The 22,484-nt window shown below is 38.8% G+C and overlaps 1 protein-coding gene across 2 annotated transcripts in view; it reads left to right on the forward strand.

Annotated features, from left to right (window-relative positions):
• Positions 1–1,393: 1,393 nt before the first annotated feature.
• sh3rf3 (SH3 domain containing ring finger 3) overlaps positions 1,394–22,484 on the forward strand; it is a 39,162-nt gene continuing 18,071 nt past the window's right edge. The window contains exons 1-2 of one of the 2 annotated variants that reach the window (XM_089002114.1): positions 1,394–2,133; positions 21,005–21,280. In XM_089002114.1, coding sequence (XP_088858240.1) covers positions 1,744–2,133; positions 21,005–21,280 — 666 coding nt within the window. In that variant the 5' untranslated portion in view covers positions 1,394–1,743. The remainder of the gene's footprint in view (positions 2,134–21,004; positions 21,281–22,484) is intronic. The other variant, XM_089002113.1, reaches the window with a different exon arrangement.

Here is a 22,484-nt window from a genome sequence, read left to right on the forward strand (position 1 = left end):
CAGTCGGTTGTTTTTGCGATGCGTATTGGGTGTATAAAGAAGACAAACAGAGTGGAAATATTTTGAGCCTTTTCTGTTATGGCGGAAGCTCTTAGCAAAACAGGAAAAGCCTACCAGAACATTTTTTTTCAAAGTCAGGAATCCAATGACTTCGTTTTACAGAGTTTCAATGATTGTTTAAAGGACGACCGACACCATTTTTTGGTTTGCTAACTGACATCAGAAAAACGTTTTTAGCACCTAAAATACCCAAAACACGCAGGCTGATATTTTTAGTCAAATGAAAAACAAATTTCAACAGTGTGTTGTACATTTGGGTCATAAATAACATATTTAATCCCCCTAGTGCCACATGTGTCAATATCTGTTCAGTTTCTTCAATTAATTTAAGCGGTTCTTCAAATGGTGAGTAGTTTTACTTTATTTGAATGTTACTGTGCCGATGACCATTTTATATTTGAGTTAGTGCTGTGAGTGTGTGTTACTTCCCGGGTTGAGTGAACGCTGGTTGAGTGAAAACTTATCCAGTGACTGTAAAAAGTGTCATTGGGAGTTTTGAAATGCGCTTATAAATAAAATGGACTATTATTATTATTATTATTATTATTATTATTATTATTATTATTATTATTATTATTATTATTATTAGTAGTAGTAGTAGTAGTAGTAGTAGTAGTAGTACTACTAGTAGTAGTAGTAGTAGTAGTATTAGTAGTAGTAGTAGTAGTAGTATTGGATGTTCGATTATTACACGAACTTACTTTATCGAGCAGACCTTTGGAAAATAAACAAAAGTAATTTGACATGTTACCGCTAGGTGGCAATAAAAACCATTTTTTTTATATTTCACTGAAGAAGTTGCTACTTTGTGCAGGAAGATAAAATGCGGAGATTTCAAGTGTGTACGGTATTTGGGTAAAAATTAAGAAGCACGCATAAATGTGGTCAACGTTTACAGGTCAAAACATTATACTTTATATGAATAAAATATAACCCTGGATCTGTATCAAAGTCAAGTAAAATGCTCAAAACAATGCAGGTCCACAGAAACGTGATTTTGATCCACGAGGAGCAATAGTGTTGGTCTCTGCTTTGTCAAAATTGTTTTTGTAAATGAAATTCTAACCTCGTGTTGTCAAGACGCCCTTTGTGATACAGATGTGGACTTTTGGGTTGTTAAATGGAATTTGCCGTTTTGCCCAAATTGGTGTGTGGAGAAAGACATTACAAAAGGAGGGTGCTTCTTGTTTTTTATTTTATTTGTAAATAAAATTTTATGAATTCATTTTTTGCAATCACACACTCATGATATACCACCTTGTTGCGATGACTTCACTCGTCCCATACTTAGTCCCGGATCTTGTGTTTGATTGACAAGTTGTCTACTCTCGACGTTCTTCATCAATTCGTCTGTGCGCACGCGCCACGATAGCGATAAGTGACGATGACGAGGGCGACGAGGGCGACGACAGCGACGAGAGCGTGACCTCAGAGCTTTCTGCACACCCGTGGGGGACACCGACGAGCACGCACGGAGACGAAGTGTGGGGTCGGGGGGGAGGAGGAAGGTACCCAGACACACTGGAGACTACCCGAGGGAGGAAAGTGCTCGACGACGCTCGCCGGGCGTCCCTCGACTCCTTCCCGTCTGCTCGCCTCCCAGAATGTTCTGTGCTCGCGGTCGCTTCCTCCTCCACGAGAACCAGCCGACAACGCCGCGTCTCCACGGAGCCTGAAGCCCAGATGATCACCCTCTCCGCCGACATGGACGAGTCTTCGTCGTTGCTGGATCTCTTGGAGTGCTCGGTGTGCCTGGAGCGCCTGGACACCACGGCCAAGGTGCTGCCGTGTCAGCACACCTTCTGCCGCCGCTGCCTGGAGAACATCGTCAGCTCCCGGAACGAGCTCCGTTGCCCCGAATGTCGCATCCTGGTGGACTGCGGAGTGGATGACCTCCCGGCGAACATCCTGCTCGTTCGCCTCCTGGACGGCATGAAACGGCGGCCTCAGCGAGGCGGCAGGCAGCCGGTGGCCGGGGGCTCGCTGCAGGGCTGTGCAGCCGGGATATCGGCGTCTCCCCCGGGTAGCGTCGCCAGAGAGCTGCCCGTCGCTACCCGGAGCTCTCCTGTTAAGGTAGCTTATCTCTTCACTTTTTTTGCTTGCACTTTTCGAATGAATCATATCTTACACTTCATTGGCACTTGTTTTCATTGTGATATAACAAGATCAAAAACAGTGCTGTCACTGCAGTGCATCAGCAGGAAAACATTGAATGCGGTGTGCGGATGTTCTTTCAAGATGTTCTGATTATACATTTTGATAGTTTGTTGCGATACACAGATGATAATGCATTGAATGTTCTGTGCTTTTTTTTTTTGGGGGGGGGGGGAGTTGTGTGTGCTCACATCTTCACATCTTGTATCACAGTCTGTGCACTGATAGTGATGCATCGCAAACTTACCTGGTAACAAGATGCTTGGTTTACATCCAAGCAGCAAGAGATTGAAGTGCGATGCACTAAAGTGAACAGTGCAATCGTACCGCAGATGACTCATCGACTGACTGTTGTTGTCCATGAGATGTTTTTCTTGTGTCGCTGTATCTTTTTTTGATTTCACTTGATCAAAATGGACTTTGGAATGGCAATCTGTGCTTGATGGATCTTTAAAAATCCACTTTGATGGCCGCGGTGGGTTACCAAATCCTGTCGATGTATCTGAGGTGTTGTTTTGAAACAACGCACAGCTGATGTCTGTGTAAGCTCTAAGTCATCATCTCCTCATCCGAAGAGCTTCGTCAGCGAACTAAAGTTGTGCTAGTAACTCTGGCTATATATATATATATATATATATATATATATATATATATATATATATATATATATATATATATATATATATATATATCCCTAATAGACAGAGGTCTGATTGCTATTCTGATTACTTATTATAAAATCTCGGTGGTAATTCAGATTTTACCTGTATACATGAGTTCACCAAACGTTTATTTGTTTATTTATGTATTTATTTATCTATGTTCCTGTGTACTTTAACATTCGATGAACAGCGACCAATAGAAACGGAGGATGCAAAAGCACTCAAACGCTCTTTATTTCCAATCAGACTTATCTTGCAAGATGGCCATTGATTGATGCAACAGAGTAATTCGGAGCGATGAAGTGAGCAAGCAGCCAGTGGTCATTGGGCGATGAAATGCAATTCAAACCTTTTGTGACATTTCCGCTCACACTTAACACCCCATTTCCATTCATTCAATAATCCGAACCTTGGGGATTGCTCTCGCGTATCGGAAGCAAAGCTATTTGCTGACTTTTGGTGTGAGACGCAACTCTGAGTTCGATTGGCCTTGATGTCGCAGGGGTGAGTGTGGCTGTTGACGTGACGACTGGCAGGTGTGTCGGTGAGACAGATGCGATGATTGGGAATAGATCTGGATTTTTATCCAGATCTACAAAGACACAATGCAATTCCTTCTACCGTTCCCTGTACTTCACTATTAGCATTCTAAAAGCAAACACTGCATCTGTCATACTCTGTTTTTTGGCATGAAGCCATACTGCTGCTCACAAATGTTTTTGTAATTGCAGTAACACGCATAAAGAAGGTGTAAGTTAACACAAATTCCCAGCTGACCAATCAGCCCATTTCCAACAGAGCCTGTGCGTCATCTTTTATGATAAAAATACAAAAGTGCCACGATAATAATAATACGGCAGATTCTCCTTTCGTGCCGAATTGAATCAACGCCACCATGTCAAAAGGCTAATGACCGCATCACCGGCTAATACCTTCTCCCATGTTAACTTTATCTCTGTAATATATTTTAATTTTGACCTGGGAGACATTTCGAACAAATTGAAGCTAGTGTCCGTGCGGATCTGCAAGTGGGACAGGTAATGGATTGATGGATGTCGGCAAGATGGTGGCCAAAGGCGCTTGAACGCTTGATATGGAATGTGCGTTGTTTTGTTTGTTTGTCTGTGTGTGTTTGTGTGCAAACCGTGTGCGGAAGCCTCAACGAGCTTTGGAGCTTGACTGTGATTCCCACGGGGTGTATGGGAATGGAATCTCATCAATTCCAACCCGGAGTCAAACAAGTTCACACGTACACACACAGACAATAGGTTAAAGGTCAACCCCCGCTCCTCATTTGCAGACCGATTGTTGTTGTGAAAATGAGGGTGAAATGTCAGTGGTCACCGGCCAGACCGGTAGTTCTTTGAGTAGCATTTATGGCATCTCTATGTGTGTATAGTAGACGAATCAACACGTCGGATGTGTTTGCATTTAAATATGATCATTGATATTTTTCAACGTAATTGGAGTATCGGCACTCCTACGACCGCCCTCATCAGACTCTTGAATGGGTTCCAATGATCAAGAGCAAACACCATCTGTTCCATTTCTTTCAGTGGATTTCGAGTCAAACATGAAATCGCGTCAGACTTTTGGTGAAATCCGTGCACTGAAACGCCGTTCTCGTGAAAACGTCTTTTTCGATGTGCAACGGGCAATTTTTTTGAGCTCAACGGTGTGATTGATATGGCGATGAAAACTAAGAAAAGACGTCTTGACAGTTCTTGTGAGGGTACACTTTTTTCCATGTCATGACGTAGGAGTAGTTAAGGGTGCCATTTGACCTTTCATGATACACGAACTGTTCCATCCATCCATCCATCCATCCATCCATCCATCCATCCATCCATCCATCCATTGTATTATATTTTGGAAAGCCGCCCCCATTTCAAGCTTAGATAACTCCAGACCCATATAACTTAGGAATTATTATTTTTTTCTGATGAAAGAAGCGGGTCTAAGGTTTCTTACACTGCATTGAATGTTTATGTAGTCCTAAAACTCAATATTCTGTTGGTCCTGCAATTTGAGTGAAAATGACAAAAACCCTGGCATAAAAATGGACATCTTTTTGCATATCATCTAGCAGTGAATGAGTTAATTCTTCTTTTTTTCATTTATTTTAGAGGGGCTAAGGGGTTCACTTAAGAACAAGCCAGGTTATTTTGGGACATTATGATCCACAGCATTGATGGATATAGTACAGCTGCGATCGTCTTTCCGCTTTGAAAAAAATCTACTGCTGGATCAGGATGAGTCACAGGTACAGTGTATGTATTAGCGCTGCTGTGATATGGCCGTTAAAGTATGTCAGTGGTATGTTGGGTGGGTGTGCAAAACATCCTTGGCGTGGCTCTATTTATTTATGTTCCGTGAATCAATTGATGCGTGTGGTATTTGGCTATATTTACATATATTTGCATAATTATATTCCCACTTAAAACGATGGGAACATAGGTGAAGTTTCTCCTCAGAGAATTATAGTATTTTTTTTTTGGTACGTTCATCAGTTTATCAAAGTGATTAAGTATTTCTTTAACAACCAGAGTCCCGTTGCCATGGCAACATAGACAGATCAGCGTGGCAATCAAATTCGCATCGCTGTTGTGTGAATCTGTTGTAAGTAAGAGACTGGGTGGTTTTTTTATGTATTTTTTTTTCTAGTCTTGTGTCAAAGGTTAGTTAGATATCCCAAATCGGGATTTGAAACCTTGCTGGAGAATCAAAACAATGGCTTCCGATTCGGAGAATATGCTTTCTTGTTACTCATCCAGTTATAAATATGATTCAAATGGTTCTGAAGAGGAAAGCATACATGTTTGCAATCGATTAAAGAATTTATTCATTTTGAGGGGGGAAATGTAGCACCGAATGTGTGTCATCTGGGGGGGTGGGTGTAGCACCGAAAAGAGGCAGAAGATGGCGACAAAGCTCCGTGGAAATCTCCGTGGAAACAGGCTGGTTAATTCTTTACAATTTTTGTCAGCGAATATCAAATAGACACACACAAGGATTCACCATCGCGTTATTTATGTTATGGTATCCTTCTAATTTCGCCATCAACACGGATCAACATGCAAGGTATGTCCTTTCTCGCTCAGGGGTGTTCCTTCAGTGACGTAGGGTGAGGACTCGTCACCAACTCAAAAACAAGACTTACTGAATATTCAGCGTGAGTTTTAAAATGTAAAATATAGCTATATGCGGTGGAATCTTTGTCAACTTCGCTCAGTAGAAGTCATTTGAAGTGATTTAAAAAATTATGGATGCAACATGTCCGGAGGTGTCGGTTGTCCTTTAAGTCAGTTTCAAGTTGTTTCAATGATTTGTGTCATCCTGTAAACTGTGAACATATTCTTCGGACAGAACCCACTGTTGACAGTCCTCCGACTCAAAAGGAGCGTCGTCGTCTGAATACTAAAAGATCCTTGGCCACCACTGTGCATCACTGTCGTGTGTCACTTCTTTTTTTCCTTTTCGCCCTCATCCCTCCCATCTTTTTTTTTTTTGTTGTTGTCTGAGTGCCGCTTGTGCCTTTTCCGAGAGTGACTTGGTTGCGGTCGTTTGGCTCGTCAACGCGCTATTCATTCCCTTCACGGGTTCTCAGACAGCTGGCTGAAGTCCCAACACATTTTGGGCTTCCGCCAACTCGATTTAAAACACCACAGGTCATCAAGGCGTCGATCTGGCACAAGGAGGACGTCATGCATTCGAAAACAACTTATTAGAATGCCCAAACTTGCCTTTTTATTGATTAATTTATTTTTGTAGAAAATGCAAGCAACTTTTAGGTTAATCCTTTGCATACTCTTCTCTTTAAAGGACAACCGACACCTCCGGACAAGTTGTGTCCATAATTTTTTTAAATCACTTCTACTGAGCGTGTTGTCACCCCAAGACGTCTTTGCCTTGCTGGAGAATGGCTTCAGATTTGGAGAAGATGCTTTCTTGTTACTCATCCAGTTATGAATATGACTCAAATAGTTCTGAAGAGGAAAGCATACATGTTTGCAATCGATTGAACAATTTATTCTGTGCCATTTTGAGGCAATAGGGGGGGATGTAGCACTAAAAAAGAGGCAGAAAACGGCGACAAAGCTCAGTGTAAGGAATTAATCAGCCCGTTTCCGCAGGCTGATTAATTCCTTACACGGAGCTTTGTCGCCATCTTCTGCCTCTTTTTGGTGCTACACAAAGTTTTCAGACCAAAAAAAGTACAGCAAAATGCATTGACGTGATGGAAGGACTGCTACAATGTGTCCTTTTTTCGGTCAGGGGCGTTCCTTCAGTGACGTAACGTGAGGACTCGTCACCAACTCAAAAACATCCGGAATATTCAGCGCGAGTCTTAAAAGGTAAAATATAGCTAGCTATATGCGGTGGAATCTTCGTATAAAATACGCTCAGTAGAAGTCATTTGAAGCCAAATCATGGACACAACTTGTCCGGAGATGTCGGATGTCCTTTAATTGTCCGGTTGAAGAAGAGACATCAACTTCCTACAGTCTTTCGTTCCGTGGTTGATTTGATTCGCCAGCTCCCTAATAAGCCGTGGTATATCCGTCGTGTCCCAGTGGCAAGCCTCACACAAGTCCCAGAGCAGTTTGTTTCATGTAATCAAGCCTGAAATATGACCGTGGGCTTCAAGTACGTGCTGTGTATATGGCTCGGCGTCATTTTATTCCTGATCTTCAAAGACGATAGTTGGCGATAGTTGTGATGGCAGCATTAATCAAGTGGGTGGAAGTGTTCAGGAGAGCCACAGGAGATATAGACGCTGTCGTAAAACTGGGACAGTGTCAGACCCCGCGGCCGTGGCTTTTTCCCTTATTTTTCTCTGCAAAAACGTTTTTTTTTTCATACATTAGCCCCATTTCGGTGTTCTTATCAACTGTAGTTTTCTAGCGCAGCTTCCCCGGTTGGCCCTCAAACGGCCGCAGCGCTCGTTATCTTTGTTCCGTTCAAATCCATTGTGTGTGGGTTTTTTTTTGTGCGAGACTAGAAAGGAACCTGTCCTATCAAAGTGATTTACAAATGGCTGTGATCAGAAACCATGTCGGCGGCTATTGGAGGAAACACACAATGGCTCGAACTGCTGCAAAATCCGCTTTGGAAAAGCGGCTCCGCGCTCGCAGTTAAGACTGCGGTTGATGCTGAAAAGTCGGCTTCTCGGATGGAGTTGCTTAGATGCGTCTGTCCACGTAGATTAACAACATGATGTGATTCGAGGTTAAGCTGTTGTTTGTAAAGCTGTTTTGGTAACATTGTCGAATTTGCGATTCCCTGTGACTGTAAAGTGACCTTGAGAGTTTTGAACGACGCTTAGAAATGAAATGGATTATTATTATAAAAATGTGTCCACTGCAGTCGCTGGAAAAGGTGGTGGGCAGGGTGCGGAGGGTTGTGAGTACGCCTTATACACCGAAAAATACGGTACGCATTTCCCTCTTGACCAATGTCCCAGTTTGTACTACTTATTGCACTTCATCGATAAATAAATCAGTATATAATATGTATCTACAGTAAAGTCTCATTATATCGATATTCAAGGGAGTCCGAAAAAATATCGATATAACCGGGACTATCGATATATCCGACCCTGTTTGCATGTAATTTTCTCCGTGCGTGCATAGAAATAGTATCGATATAACCGGGACTATCGATATAACGAGACTTTACTGTATATTCAGTTCTCATCAGGCCAAATAAAATAGCAAGACGTCAGTTATCTGGGCTAGAAAATCCCTAATGATACCCATCTCAATGTCTGCTTCTGCTTGACCGACAACGATTCTGCTGACTGACATTCCTTTCCTCAGACAGACGACATTCCTTGCCTCAAGCTGTACATCGTCTCTGAAACCGCAGAGAATATACATGCAAACAGACAATCGCTTATGTCCAACTGAAAAATATGCTGCACACACACACACACACACACACACACACACACACACACGCACACACACACACAAAGACGAGTGAGCAATCTGTAACAATAGATGGCTCTGAACCCTGCAGATGTTTGTGCTGTTGTTGTCAATGGTGAATGAAGATTGCGTGTGTGTCATAATTGAATCTTATGACGCGTGTGTAGTACGTAAAATAGAACATCCGTACACGCATAAAGCGACACGGGTGTCATAGTTTCATGCTTTGTCCCACACCAACGGAGACCGCTTCATTATTCATTTGTGGTCCATAAATGGACAGCCGGGCTTGACCGATAGTAGTCTAAATGTGTGCAGGTCAGCGTCTTCTTGTGTATGTGTGTGCGTGTGTGTCATTTGGAGTCACTCCAATGTCTGAGTGTAGGCACGTGCACGCGTGCATTGATATTTTGTTTGTGTGAGGACTCAGTTTGACCCGTCATCTCAGTGCGATATTTCGCAACACTGTCTTGATGAAAAACAGTCCAAACTAATATGTTAGAATAATCCCACTAGGATGGAATCTTTCAGTATAAAGTGATGATTTCACCTATAGGTATGTAATAATGAAATGAATAAACGAATAATCATAAAGAATCATGCATTAATTAATTAATACATAAATACAGGTAACATCCGACTTACGACCGGCTCGACTTACGACCATGACATCCAGACCCTATTTTTAACATTTTGGGGGGGGGGGGGGGTTGTCATTGCGAGTCATTTCCCCTCTGAGGCTCTATTCAACATTTTAAATGGATTTTGACTTGCGCCCATTTTGTCTTACGACCGTTTGGTCGGAACGGAACTCGGTCGCAAGTCGAATGTTACCTGTACATAAATACATAACTGTTAGATTTGTTTATGGCATATCAGAATCAGAATCATCTTTATTGCCAAGTATGTAGAACAGGAATTTGGAAATATATATATATATATATATATATATATATATATATATATATATATATATATATATATATATATATATATAGAAATAGATATATAGAAATAGATATATATGTATAGTTTTCCACATTACGTCAGAAATAAATCCCATTTTTTATTTATTGATTAAATATTTATTCAAAAAAAATATGTATATACATTTATATTTTATATTGTATTTTATTATATTTTATTTACACATGATTGTATTATATTTTATATTATATTTGTATTTGTATTTTTTATATTTTTATATTTTTATATTTTATATTTATTTTTATATTTTGATATTATATTTTGATATTATTATATTTATATTTTATTTGATATTACATTTTTATACTTTTTTATATTTTTATATTATTATATTTATTTTTATAGTATTATATTTATATTTTATTACATTGTATTTATATAAGCCTCCAGCTCCACCTTCAAGTGCTTGTTGATTCAGTTTGATGTAGTTTACATCTGGTTGAGGACCAATCTGATGTCAGCTGTTGGATGTTGAACTACATGCATGCCTCAGGGCAACGTTATTGTGCTTAATATACGACGAGAGTTTAGAAATATTTTGTCATACCATTACATGAAAAAAACACTTAGTAAAGTAAATTTTACTGGTGAAAATCCACCATAGTCATCAAGTGAATTCAGTCAAACAGCCATTCAGGAGACGATACTGGATTAAATTGCAGTTTAGCCGCAATACAGACATATGTTCTCATTTATTAAAATGGATTATCCCAGTGGGCTCACTTTAACATGATCCCATTCAGTCATTTATTCCACACAATTTTCAATTGGAAAACCACATTGTGTTGCCTCGGTCAATATAATCCAAGTTTTAATAATCCAGTTTTCAATTCGCATGATCCATGAGGGTGATTTAGTTCGCTGTACTTTCATATCAGTGCAGTGTAATCTGGTTTTGACTGGTTTAGTTCCCATAGAGGTGAAGTGAATGTGTCCCAGCAGGACACTGAATGTGTCTCTCTCCGCCCGAATGAGGTTATGATTGACCTCCACTGTGGGCAGATGGAGTGTATGCGTGTGTGTGTGTGTGTGTGTGCGTGTGTGCGTGCGTGTGTGTGTGCGCGTGTGTGTGTGTGTGTCACGCAATACCAGCTTCCCCACTTTTATGGGTTTGGCACATATATACTATTGCGGTTACCGTACATGTCTGGACATAGTATGCTTCATATCATTGGAACACAAAGAATGTGAATGTAAAATATCTTAAATGCTGTGTGTGTGTGTGTGTGTGTGTGTGTGTGTGTGTGTGTGTGTGTGTGTGTGCGTGTGCGTGTGCGTGCGTGTGTATGTCTGTGCCGTGTGTAAATTATTTAAATAAATCTAAATATAGTGAAATTCGGTCCCCATTTCAGGTGTAAAATCGTTTTTTTCAGAAGTCCCCAAAAGACATGGTTCAAACATGACTTTATAAAGTGTGTGTGTGTATAAGCTGACAAAGCCACCGTGTGCATCTCTTATTTTTAATAATAATAATGCATTTCATTTATAAGCGCCTTTCAAAACTCTCAAGGATACTTGATAGTCACAGGATATTTTTTCTGCGGGTGAGCAGCGGCAGCCACACGCGCCAACGTTCACTCGACCCGGAAGTAACATTTTTAGAGCTGTAAGTCATTTGGAAAGGGTGGACCCGCAATTGGCTGCGACACACAATGATTCATCATCGCATTATTTATGTAGTTTTCCTTCTAATTTCTCCATCAACATGGATCAATGCAATGTTTTCAGACCAAACAAAGTACCCAAAATGCATTGTGTGTTGCTTTCTCGGTCACTTTCATTAACTCGAAAACAAGACTTCCAAATAGTTCCGAAGAGGAAAGCATAAATGTTTGCAATCGATTAAAGAAGTCCTTCCGCGTCATTTTGAGGCATCTGGACTGCAATGTAGCGTCCCAGAAAATGCACAAGATGGCGCAAAAGCTCCGTTGGAAATGGATTCACCATCGCGTTATTTATGTGTTTTCCTTCTAATTTCGCCATCAACACGAAGTTTTCAGACCAAACAAAGTACCCAAAATGCATTGTGTGTCGCTTTCTCGGTCAGCGGCGTTCCTGACGTGACATCACGTCAGGAATCGTCACCAACTAGGAAAACAAGACTTCCTGAATATTCAGCGTGAATCTTAAAACATAAAATATAGCCTATATGCACTGGAATCTTTGTCAAATACGCTTGAAAATTATTATTACTTATTATTCTTTACAAATTATGGACACAACTTGTCCGGAGACGTGGGTTGTCCTTGAAGTCAGTGATATGAGTCAAAACAAAAAGCCACGAAGCAAAATCCCTCCCATTTCAATTTCAAGCGAATTGTTCCAATGATGGAAAGTCACAAAACGAGTCTTGTCGGGTGAGGGGGGGCGGGTTATCAATGTCATCAGTGGGCCGCAGCTGCTTATTGATATCATGGCCGCGGAACAGCTGACGGCAGCTGTGAGAGAAGCCTGCTTGGCTTTTTGGTTCTATCCTCCAGGGTGACGTTGATCACAAACTAAGTTTTGCTTTGGGTCGCCGCCGCAGTCAGCAGACGAGTTACTCGTACCTCTCTCTGTCCTTCAAATACACTCAAGTGTTTTCTGTCATGGGGCACAAGTGCAATCCGTTTCTTGTTTTCTAGTCTTTTTTTTTTTTTCCTTCTCCACTGCACCCCACTCGACAATTTCCCACTTTGCCTCTCACCGTGCCTACTTCCCCCACCCGCAGTGCAGCATATCGACGTGTTTGTGTGTTTGTGTGTAAAAGGAAGGATCAGTTCTGAATAAGATGTTTGCCAAAATAACGGTTTAATCTTCTTTAAAAGAGAATTAGAGCTGATACGTGGGCGTGCGCGCTCACACACATACACACACGCACACACACACACACACACGTACATACACACATAAATGCATATCCACACAGTTAATCTGCTTCACATCACCACCAAATCCAACTATTTTGGGAGAAAACAAATCCACTATTTATTTTTGTCTAATTTCAACATCAATGGACAAAATAGAAAAAAAAAACATCCCACCCTTCTGAATAATTCACACACAATAAATACATAAATGAATAATTAAATAAATAATGCATATGCAAATAAATATGCACCCATATATATACATACAATACATACATACTGTAAATAGATTCATTAATTAACCAATAAATTGATAAATTATCTAATCGATTAATTTATTTGTTGGTCACTTGATTGATTAACTAGTAAATAAACAAAACTAATAACTACATAAATATAAAAATAAAAACGCAAAAAAAATGCAAAAATGCAAAAAAAATGCAAAAAAAATGCATTAAATAAATAGATTAATACATAAATTAATGATTCATTATCTAATCGGTTAATTTATTTGTTGGTCATTGGATTATTAAATAAGTATAGTACAAGTACAAGAATAAATAAATACAAGAATAAATAAATACATAAATACATAAATACACGAATAAATAAATAAATAAATAAATAAATAAATACACGAATAAATAAATAAATGAATACATGAATGAATAAACGAATACATGAATACATGAATAACTGAATACATGAATAAATGAAGACATGAATACATACATGAATAAATGAATACATGAATAAATGAAGGAATGAATAAATAAATAAATAAATGAGTTAATAAATAAATAAAGGCAAAAAAAAAATAAAGGAGAAAAATAAATACATGAAGGAGAATAAAATAACTAACTAAAAAAGGAAATAAATACAATGGTAGATTTTGCTCTCAGCTCAGGTTATCAAATTTATTTCCATTTGGTCCGCTTATATTTCTTGGCTGTAAATCCCAAAGTGTTTGTCAGACATGAGTGTGGTCTCATGTGTCGCCATTTATAGAAGAGATTACGTTGCCTTCCTTGTACTTATTTCCACCCTGAAGCGAATCCGGTCGCCAAACAATCCGGGCGTCGTCAAAGATCATCACGTAAAGCGGCGTGTAACACAAAATCAAGTGACGTGTATATATATATATATATATATATATATATAATATATATATATATATATATATATATATATATATATGTATATATATATGTATATATATGTATATGTCACATTTCTGCCCCCCCCACCCCCTCACACGGTAATACGACGACTCATCCGCTGTTCTTGAAAAGTCAAATAAAGTCAATATTTAATGAGGGACATATATAATTCAAATCCCTATGTGATGAATAATGCACCATCTGGAGGGATTTGATGAATATTTGCTTTGTTGCTAATCGTTCCCTCTCCTTGTCTCCAGACACCTTTCTCGTTATCGCCCCCAGTTGGTGACATCACGCCAAGACGTCTTGCCTTGCTCTAGAATCAAAACAATGGCTTCAGATTCGGAGAATATGCTTTCTTGTTACACATCCAGTTATGAATATGATTCAAATAGTTCTGAAGAGGAAAGCATACATGTTTGCAATCGATTCAAGAATTTATTCCGTGTCATTTTGAGGCAAACGGGTGGGGAGGAATGAGGCAAGAAAATGGCCACCGAGCTGTGAGGAATGATTCAGCCCGTTACCACGGGCTGATAAATTCCTTCCATGGAGCTTGGACTCCCTCTGCTGGCGGTTTTTGGGTGTAACACAAGGTTTTTAAAAAATAAACAGTACAGCAAAATACATTGACGTGATGGAAAGACGCTACAATGCGTCTTTTTTACGGTCAGGAGGCGGTCCTTTTCTGACGTCACGTCAGGACTCGTCACCAACTCAAAAATAAAACTTCCGGAATATTCAGGGCGAGTCTTAAAAGGTAAAATATAGCTATATGCGGTGGAATCTTATTAAAATTATGGACACAACTTGTCCGGAGACGTTGGTTGTCCTTTAATGTCTTGAGGGGAAGAAGCTGATTAAATATCTGCTGGATTTAGTGCCTGCTTGAGGGCAGTAGCTGGAAAAGGTGGTGGGCAGGGTGCGGAGGGTCCAGTAGGATTCTTTTGTTTCTTGATATCATATATCTGAATGATAAATAATGAAGCACTTTTTTAGCTGTTTTCTTCTCTCACACATCCGCCGTGCTACGTGGTGGTTGACGTAAATCTCCCGGAACGGCGGTTAAATTTCAATATATGTCGAGTGGCAAGCTACTGGAGTGAATTTATTTTCCCCACGTGTGACCTTTTGGGATTGATACAGTAAGCGAAGCAGCCGATGAGCATTTCGCCGCCATCCAATTTGCTCTGTTTGTCTCCGCTTCATTACTTTTGGATTGTTCGTTCGGTGTCTTGGTTTTACGTCGCCGTTTCGCCTTCGCGAGGTTGACAAAGTAAATAATGACACTTAATCCACTCACCCCCCCCCGCAGTCGCATCGGCATTTACAGCCGGGGACAAAGTAATCCCCCCCGTCTAAATGTTTGAAATATGAAAATGAAGTCATTGTGTCGTTTGTAAAGTGTTTATTATTCAGCGTTGATCTCACCTGTTTGTAAATGAATTGAAGCGGCGGTGACAAATTGAGTGGCGGGATAAAATAGAAAATCCCTGGAGCGAAGGGATGTGAGATGGGAAACATGCCAGGTGGGGGATGCGTTGAGGGGAAGAAGGTGTTGGAGGGAAGATGCAGTCTTAAAATGGAGAAAAATTCCATTTTTGAATTCAGAAATTTCCAAATTCAAAAATGTCCAAATTCCAAAATCTCCAAATTCAAAACTTTCGAACTTCCAATATATCCAACTTCCAAAATTTCCAAATTCCAAAAAGTTCAAATTCCAAAATGTCCAAATTCCGAATTTTCCAAGTTCTGAAACTTCCAGTCATAAATTTCCAAATTCTGAATTTTCCAAATTCCAAAATTTCCCAATTCCGAAATTTCCAACTTCCAAAATTTCCTTAATTCCAAAAAGTTCAAATTCCAAAATGTCCAAATTCCGAATTTTCCAAGTTCTGAAATTTCCAAAGTCATAAATTTCCAAATTCTGAATTTTCCAACTTCCAAAATTTCCTTAATTCCAAAATTTCCAAATTCAAAAATTTCCAACGTCCAATATTTCCAATGTTGAACTTCCAAAATGTACTTATTCCAAAATGTTCAAATTCCAAAATGTTCAAATTCCAAAATTTCAAAATTTCCAAAATAACAAAATTTCCAAATTTCAATATTTCCAAATTTCCAAAATAACAAAATTTCCAAATTTAAATATTTCTAAATTCGGAATCTTCCAAAATGTCTAAATTTCCAAAATAACAACATTTCCAAATTCCTAAATTTCCAAATTCTGAATCTTCAAAATTCCAAAATGTCGCAATTCCAAAATTTAGAGGGAAGATGTAAATTTGACCTGGATGTCAGCTGATTGGCCATTTCCAACAGCTTCCACCAATGCGTCTTATACCTTGATTCAGTCTTGATTTTAGCTCATTCACTGCCATTCATTCATGAATTTATTTGGGAATTAAAAACCTGACAGAGCGCCATTCCTGAAATTGTTCGGGTTTTGTTTGTTCATCCTTGGGTGCCGATAAAGCACCGGCCATGGCCTCTGGCAATGTTTTTTTTTTCTTCTTTTCCATAAGGGGGCAGCATTTCACCGAACGCAATCTTAAAACACCCTCAGGCATGTTGTTGTTCGGTCAGAAAAAAAATGTCATTACAATTGATTGACACTTGGCAATTGATTATACGTCGCCGTGCCTCATTTAATGCCGTCTGTAAAAATGCCACAGACTCTGATCATTTATCACACTTTCCCTTAGATGGCCCACCTTCCCTCCCCATCTTCTTCCTCTCCAATCGCTTTTCGTCATTTGCGCCATGTTTATTTGGCCATTCAAGATGTGTCATACATGTAAGACTTTAAATGTCACGTCGGGGGGTTTTTGTGGCAAATATTTACCGTTGCCATTTCAGTGAAGGATGAAAAGCCATTTTAGGGCAGAGAATTAAAAGGGAGTGAGATGATTATCAATATCCATCATCACGAATCGAGTTAGTCTGAGGCCAGTGAGCATCACCTGATTGTGCGCTAGCTTGTTACGTTAGCGTGAAGCCTTTTCGGCTACAGCAGTTATTAATGCTACTACTAATAATAATAATACATTTCATTTATAAGCGCCTTACAGACACACAAGTTTTTCTGTGGGTGAGCAGCGGCAGCCACACACACCAGCGTTCACTCAACACAGAAATAACTTAAATAGATAGAAAGCTAGCTAGCTAAGAGATTTCTTTTTATTTATGTATTTATGCTCCGCGGCTGTACTTTGGTTCAGGGAATACGTTGTGTCAAGTTTTATTTGATGAAAGTGTCATCTACTTTCCCTTTTTTCCCCCAAACTTCTTTGTAATCTAGCATGATATGTCAATGTCATTGTCCCATGCTGCCTATCACACTCAAGGTCGGAAGGTCTCTTGTTTTTCTTTGTCGTAACCGAGTAATATTCCAAGAAAGATCCTGCGAATATTTTTATTCCTCTCCCAAATCTCGCATACTTTATTCGCCTTCGAACCTTGAATGGATAGCATCGAGTTATCGGAGGCCGTGGGTGTCTCCTTGAAGCTTTTTCATTGTCTGTTACTGTGACTGACACATTAAGCACTTTTAACAACTGCCGACACGCCTCAGCGGCCATCTGTCACTCAACGCGCCTCGTCGCCACAGTAACAGGCTCCGGAAAAGGGGAGGGGCCAAATAGAAAGGACACATCCATGGCGATCTGTCACCCTTAGAAACGTCATCTGCCCCCATCTTTATCTCTCTCCTGTTTGTATCTTCCTTTTTTTTTCTTAAAGGACAACCAACACCATTTTTATGTTTCCTAACTGACATCAGAAAAACGTTTTATAGCATCTAAAATAGCCAAAACACACAGACTGATATTTTTAGTCAAATGAAAACCAATAAAAAGTGTCCCAAAACTACTTCGAAATGACCCCGGAAATGGCAAGTTTCAGAAAGTCCCGCCCCCTTGTTCGTGATGTCACACCAAGACGTCTTCGCCTTGCTCTAGAATCAAAACAATGGCTTCAGATTGGGAGAAGATGCTTTCTTGTTACTCATATGTTTCAAATAGTTCTGAAGAGGAAAGCATACATGTTTGCAATCGATTAAAGAAGTACTTGCGTATCGATTCGAGCCATGAGGACTCTAATGTAGCGTGGGAAACTCTATTAGCAACTTGGCTAACAATTAGCATCCGTGTGTTAATTGAATGGTCATAACAAAATGCCTATTGGCTTCACTTGTTGTCATGATATGTACAAGGCGACCCCGTAGCCATTTTGATATCAACGGCAAGTCGAAGAGCAAAATAGCTTTGATCTATTGAGTGAATTCGTTTATCGCTCTTATAAAAATACAAAAAATGATAGTCTCTCCTACATCGGAAATTAAAAAAAGTCCGCTAAGAACTCTTGGCAGTTTGAGTTGAGTAGTAGATAAAATAAAAAGGGCAATAAACTGCAGTCATAGAAGAAATAGCCGCTAGCTAGAAAGGTGTACGTTGATGCGCATCTTAAGTTTTAACTTCACAAGACTTTTCTTTTTTTCTTTTTCTTCTTTGTCTTTCTGCTCGTGTGTTTAACGCAGCGGCGGCGCTTAAACAAAGGTGCGCGTTGTATCTTGAATTATAAATGGAAAGTAAATCAATAGCGCACCGAGTGGCTGCCAGTCATCCCGTCGTGTGTTTGTATCCGTCATGTACTTGATGTCACTGTAAACGATTCGCACCCGCTGAGCCGTTGTTACTTCATAGCCGCGGTATTTACATTTCGCGCGCAACTCAAATACTTTGATGGGATTTCTTTGAACAATACACTTCTTATGATTTGATCTTATATCCGCGAGTAACCGTTTGGGAGGCTAGCGCTGACTGTTGTGTCTGCTCCAATAAAACGGCACAGCATGACAGCATGCTGCTCGCACAGCTGACTGAGAAAAAAAATAAGACCTAGGCAGATTTACTACGCTATTACCCCGCCTCCCTCCACACACACACACACACACACACACACACACACACACACACACACACACACACACACACACACACACACACACACACACACACACACACACACACACACACACACACACACATTCCTGTTTCAATGGTTTTGTGAGGTCCGGATAACTCCAGATAAGGAGTGAGGACCACCGTTGCTGATAAGTTTAGAGAAGACCTAGTGTTACATTTGAAGACTAAATGTCAGCCCATTTCCCACTTCAACGTCTTGAAAAAATAAAAATAAATAGTGGACTTAAAACTGAAATAACAGCAGGAGTGAGGTTTCTGAATGGGTACATTCAAAGTCCTCACCCCTGTAGTGAATTTGGTTAAAATATTTTTTTACTTTTTGTGGTATGAGCTTTTTCCTCTCATTAACCACGCACGCACACACACACACACACACACACACACACACACACACATGAACTCATTGCCCCGATGGCAGCAAATCCAAGTACTGTATTTTTCCGACCATAAACTACCAGATAATCTGTTATGTGGTGGTAGATTATTCTTATTTATTTGTTTGATTGTTTTTATTTGTTTTTGTTTTTCATTTTTTTATTTGTATTTGTATTTTATTTTTTAGTTTAGGTTTTATTTTTATTCAAATTTTTATTTTTATTTTAAAATGTTAAATGTAGAAATTTAAACTTCTAATTTTTATTTTTATTTTTATTTAAAAAATACTTTTATTTGAAAATGTTACATTTAAAATTGTAAATGTTTTATTCTTCATCTTAATTTTATTGTATTTTTATCGTCATTGTTATTTATATTTTATCTGTTTATTTTTATTGTAGTTTTTTCTATTTTGTATTATTTGTTTATTGTCTATTTTATTTATTATTTTACTTTTTAATTTTTAATTGTAATTTAATTTTGTATTTAATTGCATTTATTTTTCGCTTGGTCCCACGGCCTAACGCGACGAGATCGAGAACGTGAAATGAAAGGACACTAAATGAAACACAACAAGCTGACAAACTCGCATCCAAACATAAAAACACACCGTAATATAAGAAACACTGTTCATTTTTTTTCATAAAATGAAATTATTTTACATACGCCGAAAAATACCATCCCAAGTGTGTCCGTCCGTCCGTGTGATCTCTTCACTCCACTCTGTCATTTTCCCGTTTCCGCTAACTGTTTACCTTCATCGCTAAACAACTCCCCAACACGCGACACGACCTCGCTATCATCCGACACTTTATATCAATACCGCATCTGCTCGCAGATGAACGGCAGGAAACAAATGGCGGATGCTCTCAGTGGGTCAAGAGGCTGCGAAGTGCCGCCTCTCGCCAAATGTTCTCTTATTGGTCTCAGTGGCACCGTTCCCACCAAACAATAAAACCTCCGCCTCCCCCTTTCACACTGCGCGAATTGTCTCGCATTGATTTCCAACTCCTTTCGACTTCCCATTTGTAAAGAAATGATGAGGCCATTTATCATACTCTCGTAAATGGATGAATAAAAGCTTACCGTGAGATTGTTGGCGTTAATCATTGTTGCGCTATTGTTCGCCTGCGTTATATACTGTCCTCCCACTGGACGTTTCGTACGGAAGCGATGGAAAAGAATATGAAAAGCAAAAGAAAATCATTTAGGTTGGATTGGATTTGCCTTTGTTAGTCTCGCAGTGGAGACATTTACATTTCACAGCAGCAACGTTATGAAAGGAAGAGGAAAGGAAAGAAAGAAGTAGAAAAACAAAATACAGGATGGAATGGCAACCACTTTCACGGCGCCATCTCCAAGTCAAAATGTCCCCCAAAAAAACAAAATAAATAATATAGTAGTAATAATAATAATAATAATCATCATTTTTAATTTTTAATTTTTAATTTTGGATTTTTAGTTTTGTATTTTGTATTTTGGATTTTTAGTTTTGTATTTTGTATTTATTTATTATTTATTATTTATTATTTATTATTTATTATTTATTATTTTGTATTTTGTATTTTTTTATTTTTTTATTTTTTTATTATTTTTTTATGTTATTATTTTATTTTATATATTTTCCTATATATTATTTGTATTATATATTAGACAATCCATATAGTATATATAGACTATTGAAAGTACCTTCTGCGAGTTGCATCTGAATCGTCCGCTCCATTTTGCATCAATTGCCTGGACAATCACTTCCACACCTCCAGCGGAATTCTTCAGTCGATCAATCAAAAAAGGATCGTGCCGTCTGACAAGGTATTTTGTCTTCCAATCTCCTTTCAGAATATCCCGGCGCTACCTTGCGGTAAAGCGCTCTACTCCTACGAGGGCAAGGAAGCGGGCGATTTGCAGTTCTCCAAGGGTGACATCATCATCCTGCGCCGCAAGGTGGACGACAACTGGTATCACGGGGAGTTGAACGCTTGCCACGGGTTCTTGCCCGCCAGTTACATCCAGCTGCTGCGTCCGCTGAGCCAAACTCCGCCTCAGGGAAAAGCCTTGTATGACTTTGAGGTCAAAAACAAAGACCAGGATAAAGACTGCCTCGCATTCACCAAGGTAACACAAACAAACAAACAAACAAACACTCGCTCATATATTATGGATGTTATATTAGATATATTATATTATATATGAACATTAGATTAGTTTTGATGAGCCTATATTAGCCTTTATTCGTCTGACACTGGAGACATTTACATTTCACAGCAGGAAAGTGATGAAAGGTAGAGGAAAGGAAAGAAAGAAGTAGAAAAACTGTAAAGGCAGCCACTCTTGTGGCGCCATTTTGAAGTCAAAACATTAGTATTAGTATTAGTATTAGTATTAGTATTAGTATTCTTCTTCTTCTTCTTCTTCTTCTTCTTATTATTATTATTATTATGTGATTATTTTTAGTTTTATGATGTGATCATTTTTATAATAATAATAATTATTATTATTATTTTTATGTGATTAGTTATATTTTTATTGTTTTTATTTTTATTATTATTATTATTATTATTATTTGATGATGATAGTGATGATGATTACTATTATGTGGTGATGATGATGATTATTCTTATTATTATTATTATTATGGGATTCTTTTTATTTTTACTATGTGATTCTTCTTTTTCTTCTTCTTATTATTATTATTGTCGTCGTCATCATCATTATTATTATTATTTGATGATGATTACTATTATGTGGTGATGATGATGATGATTGTGATTATTTTTATTATTATTATTTTTTTTTTATGATGATGATGATGACTATTACTATTATTATGTGGTGATGATGATGATGATGATGATGATGATGATGATGATGATTATTTGAAGGGAAAAGCCGAAAGGAAGAGAAGAAGATTATTATTAGGTTTTGTCATTTTGCGTATAAGACGCAGGGTCATGAAAAAAAAAAAAGACTGCTTTTGGGTGCGCCTTATACACTGGAAAATACGGTAATCAAGATCGTGTTTGGACCGGAGTTTCCATCTGTCGCGTTGTCTTCCCGACATTGATTTCAGCAGCGGGTCAGATGTTCGTCAGAGGTACACATTAAAGGAACACGGGACACTTTCTTCCACAAGACACTTTCATCCAGAATTACAGGAAGCTTTGTTGGGGATACTTTGATACTTTGTGCGATACGGCGTGTCTCATCTCTTGTGGATATCAGGTCAGTGTCATCTGCGTGATCAAAATGAAAGCGGTAATCAACTTTATGGGAGGGGGGGAATGGAGATAACGGCTGGCTTTTTAAGAACGATTGATCG

This window comes from Hippocampus bargibanti, linkage group LG08, assembly GCF_051943395.1.
Source record: "Hippocampus bargibanti isolate YZ-2025 linkage group LG08, ASM5194339v1, whole genome shotgun sequence".
Lineage (NCBI taxonomy): Eukaryota > Metazoa > Chordata > Actinopteri > Syngnathiformes > Syngnathidae > Hippocampus > Hippocampus bargibanti.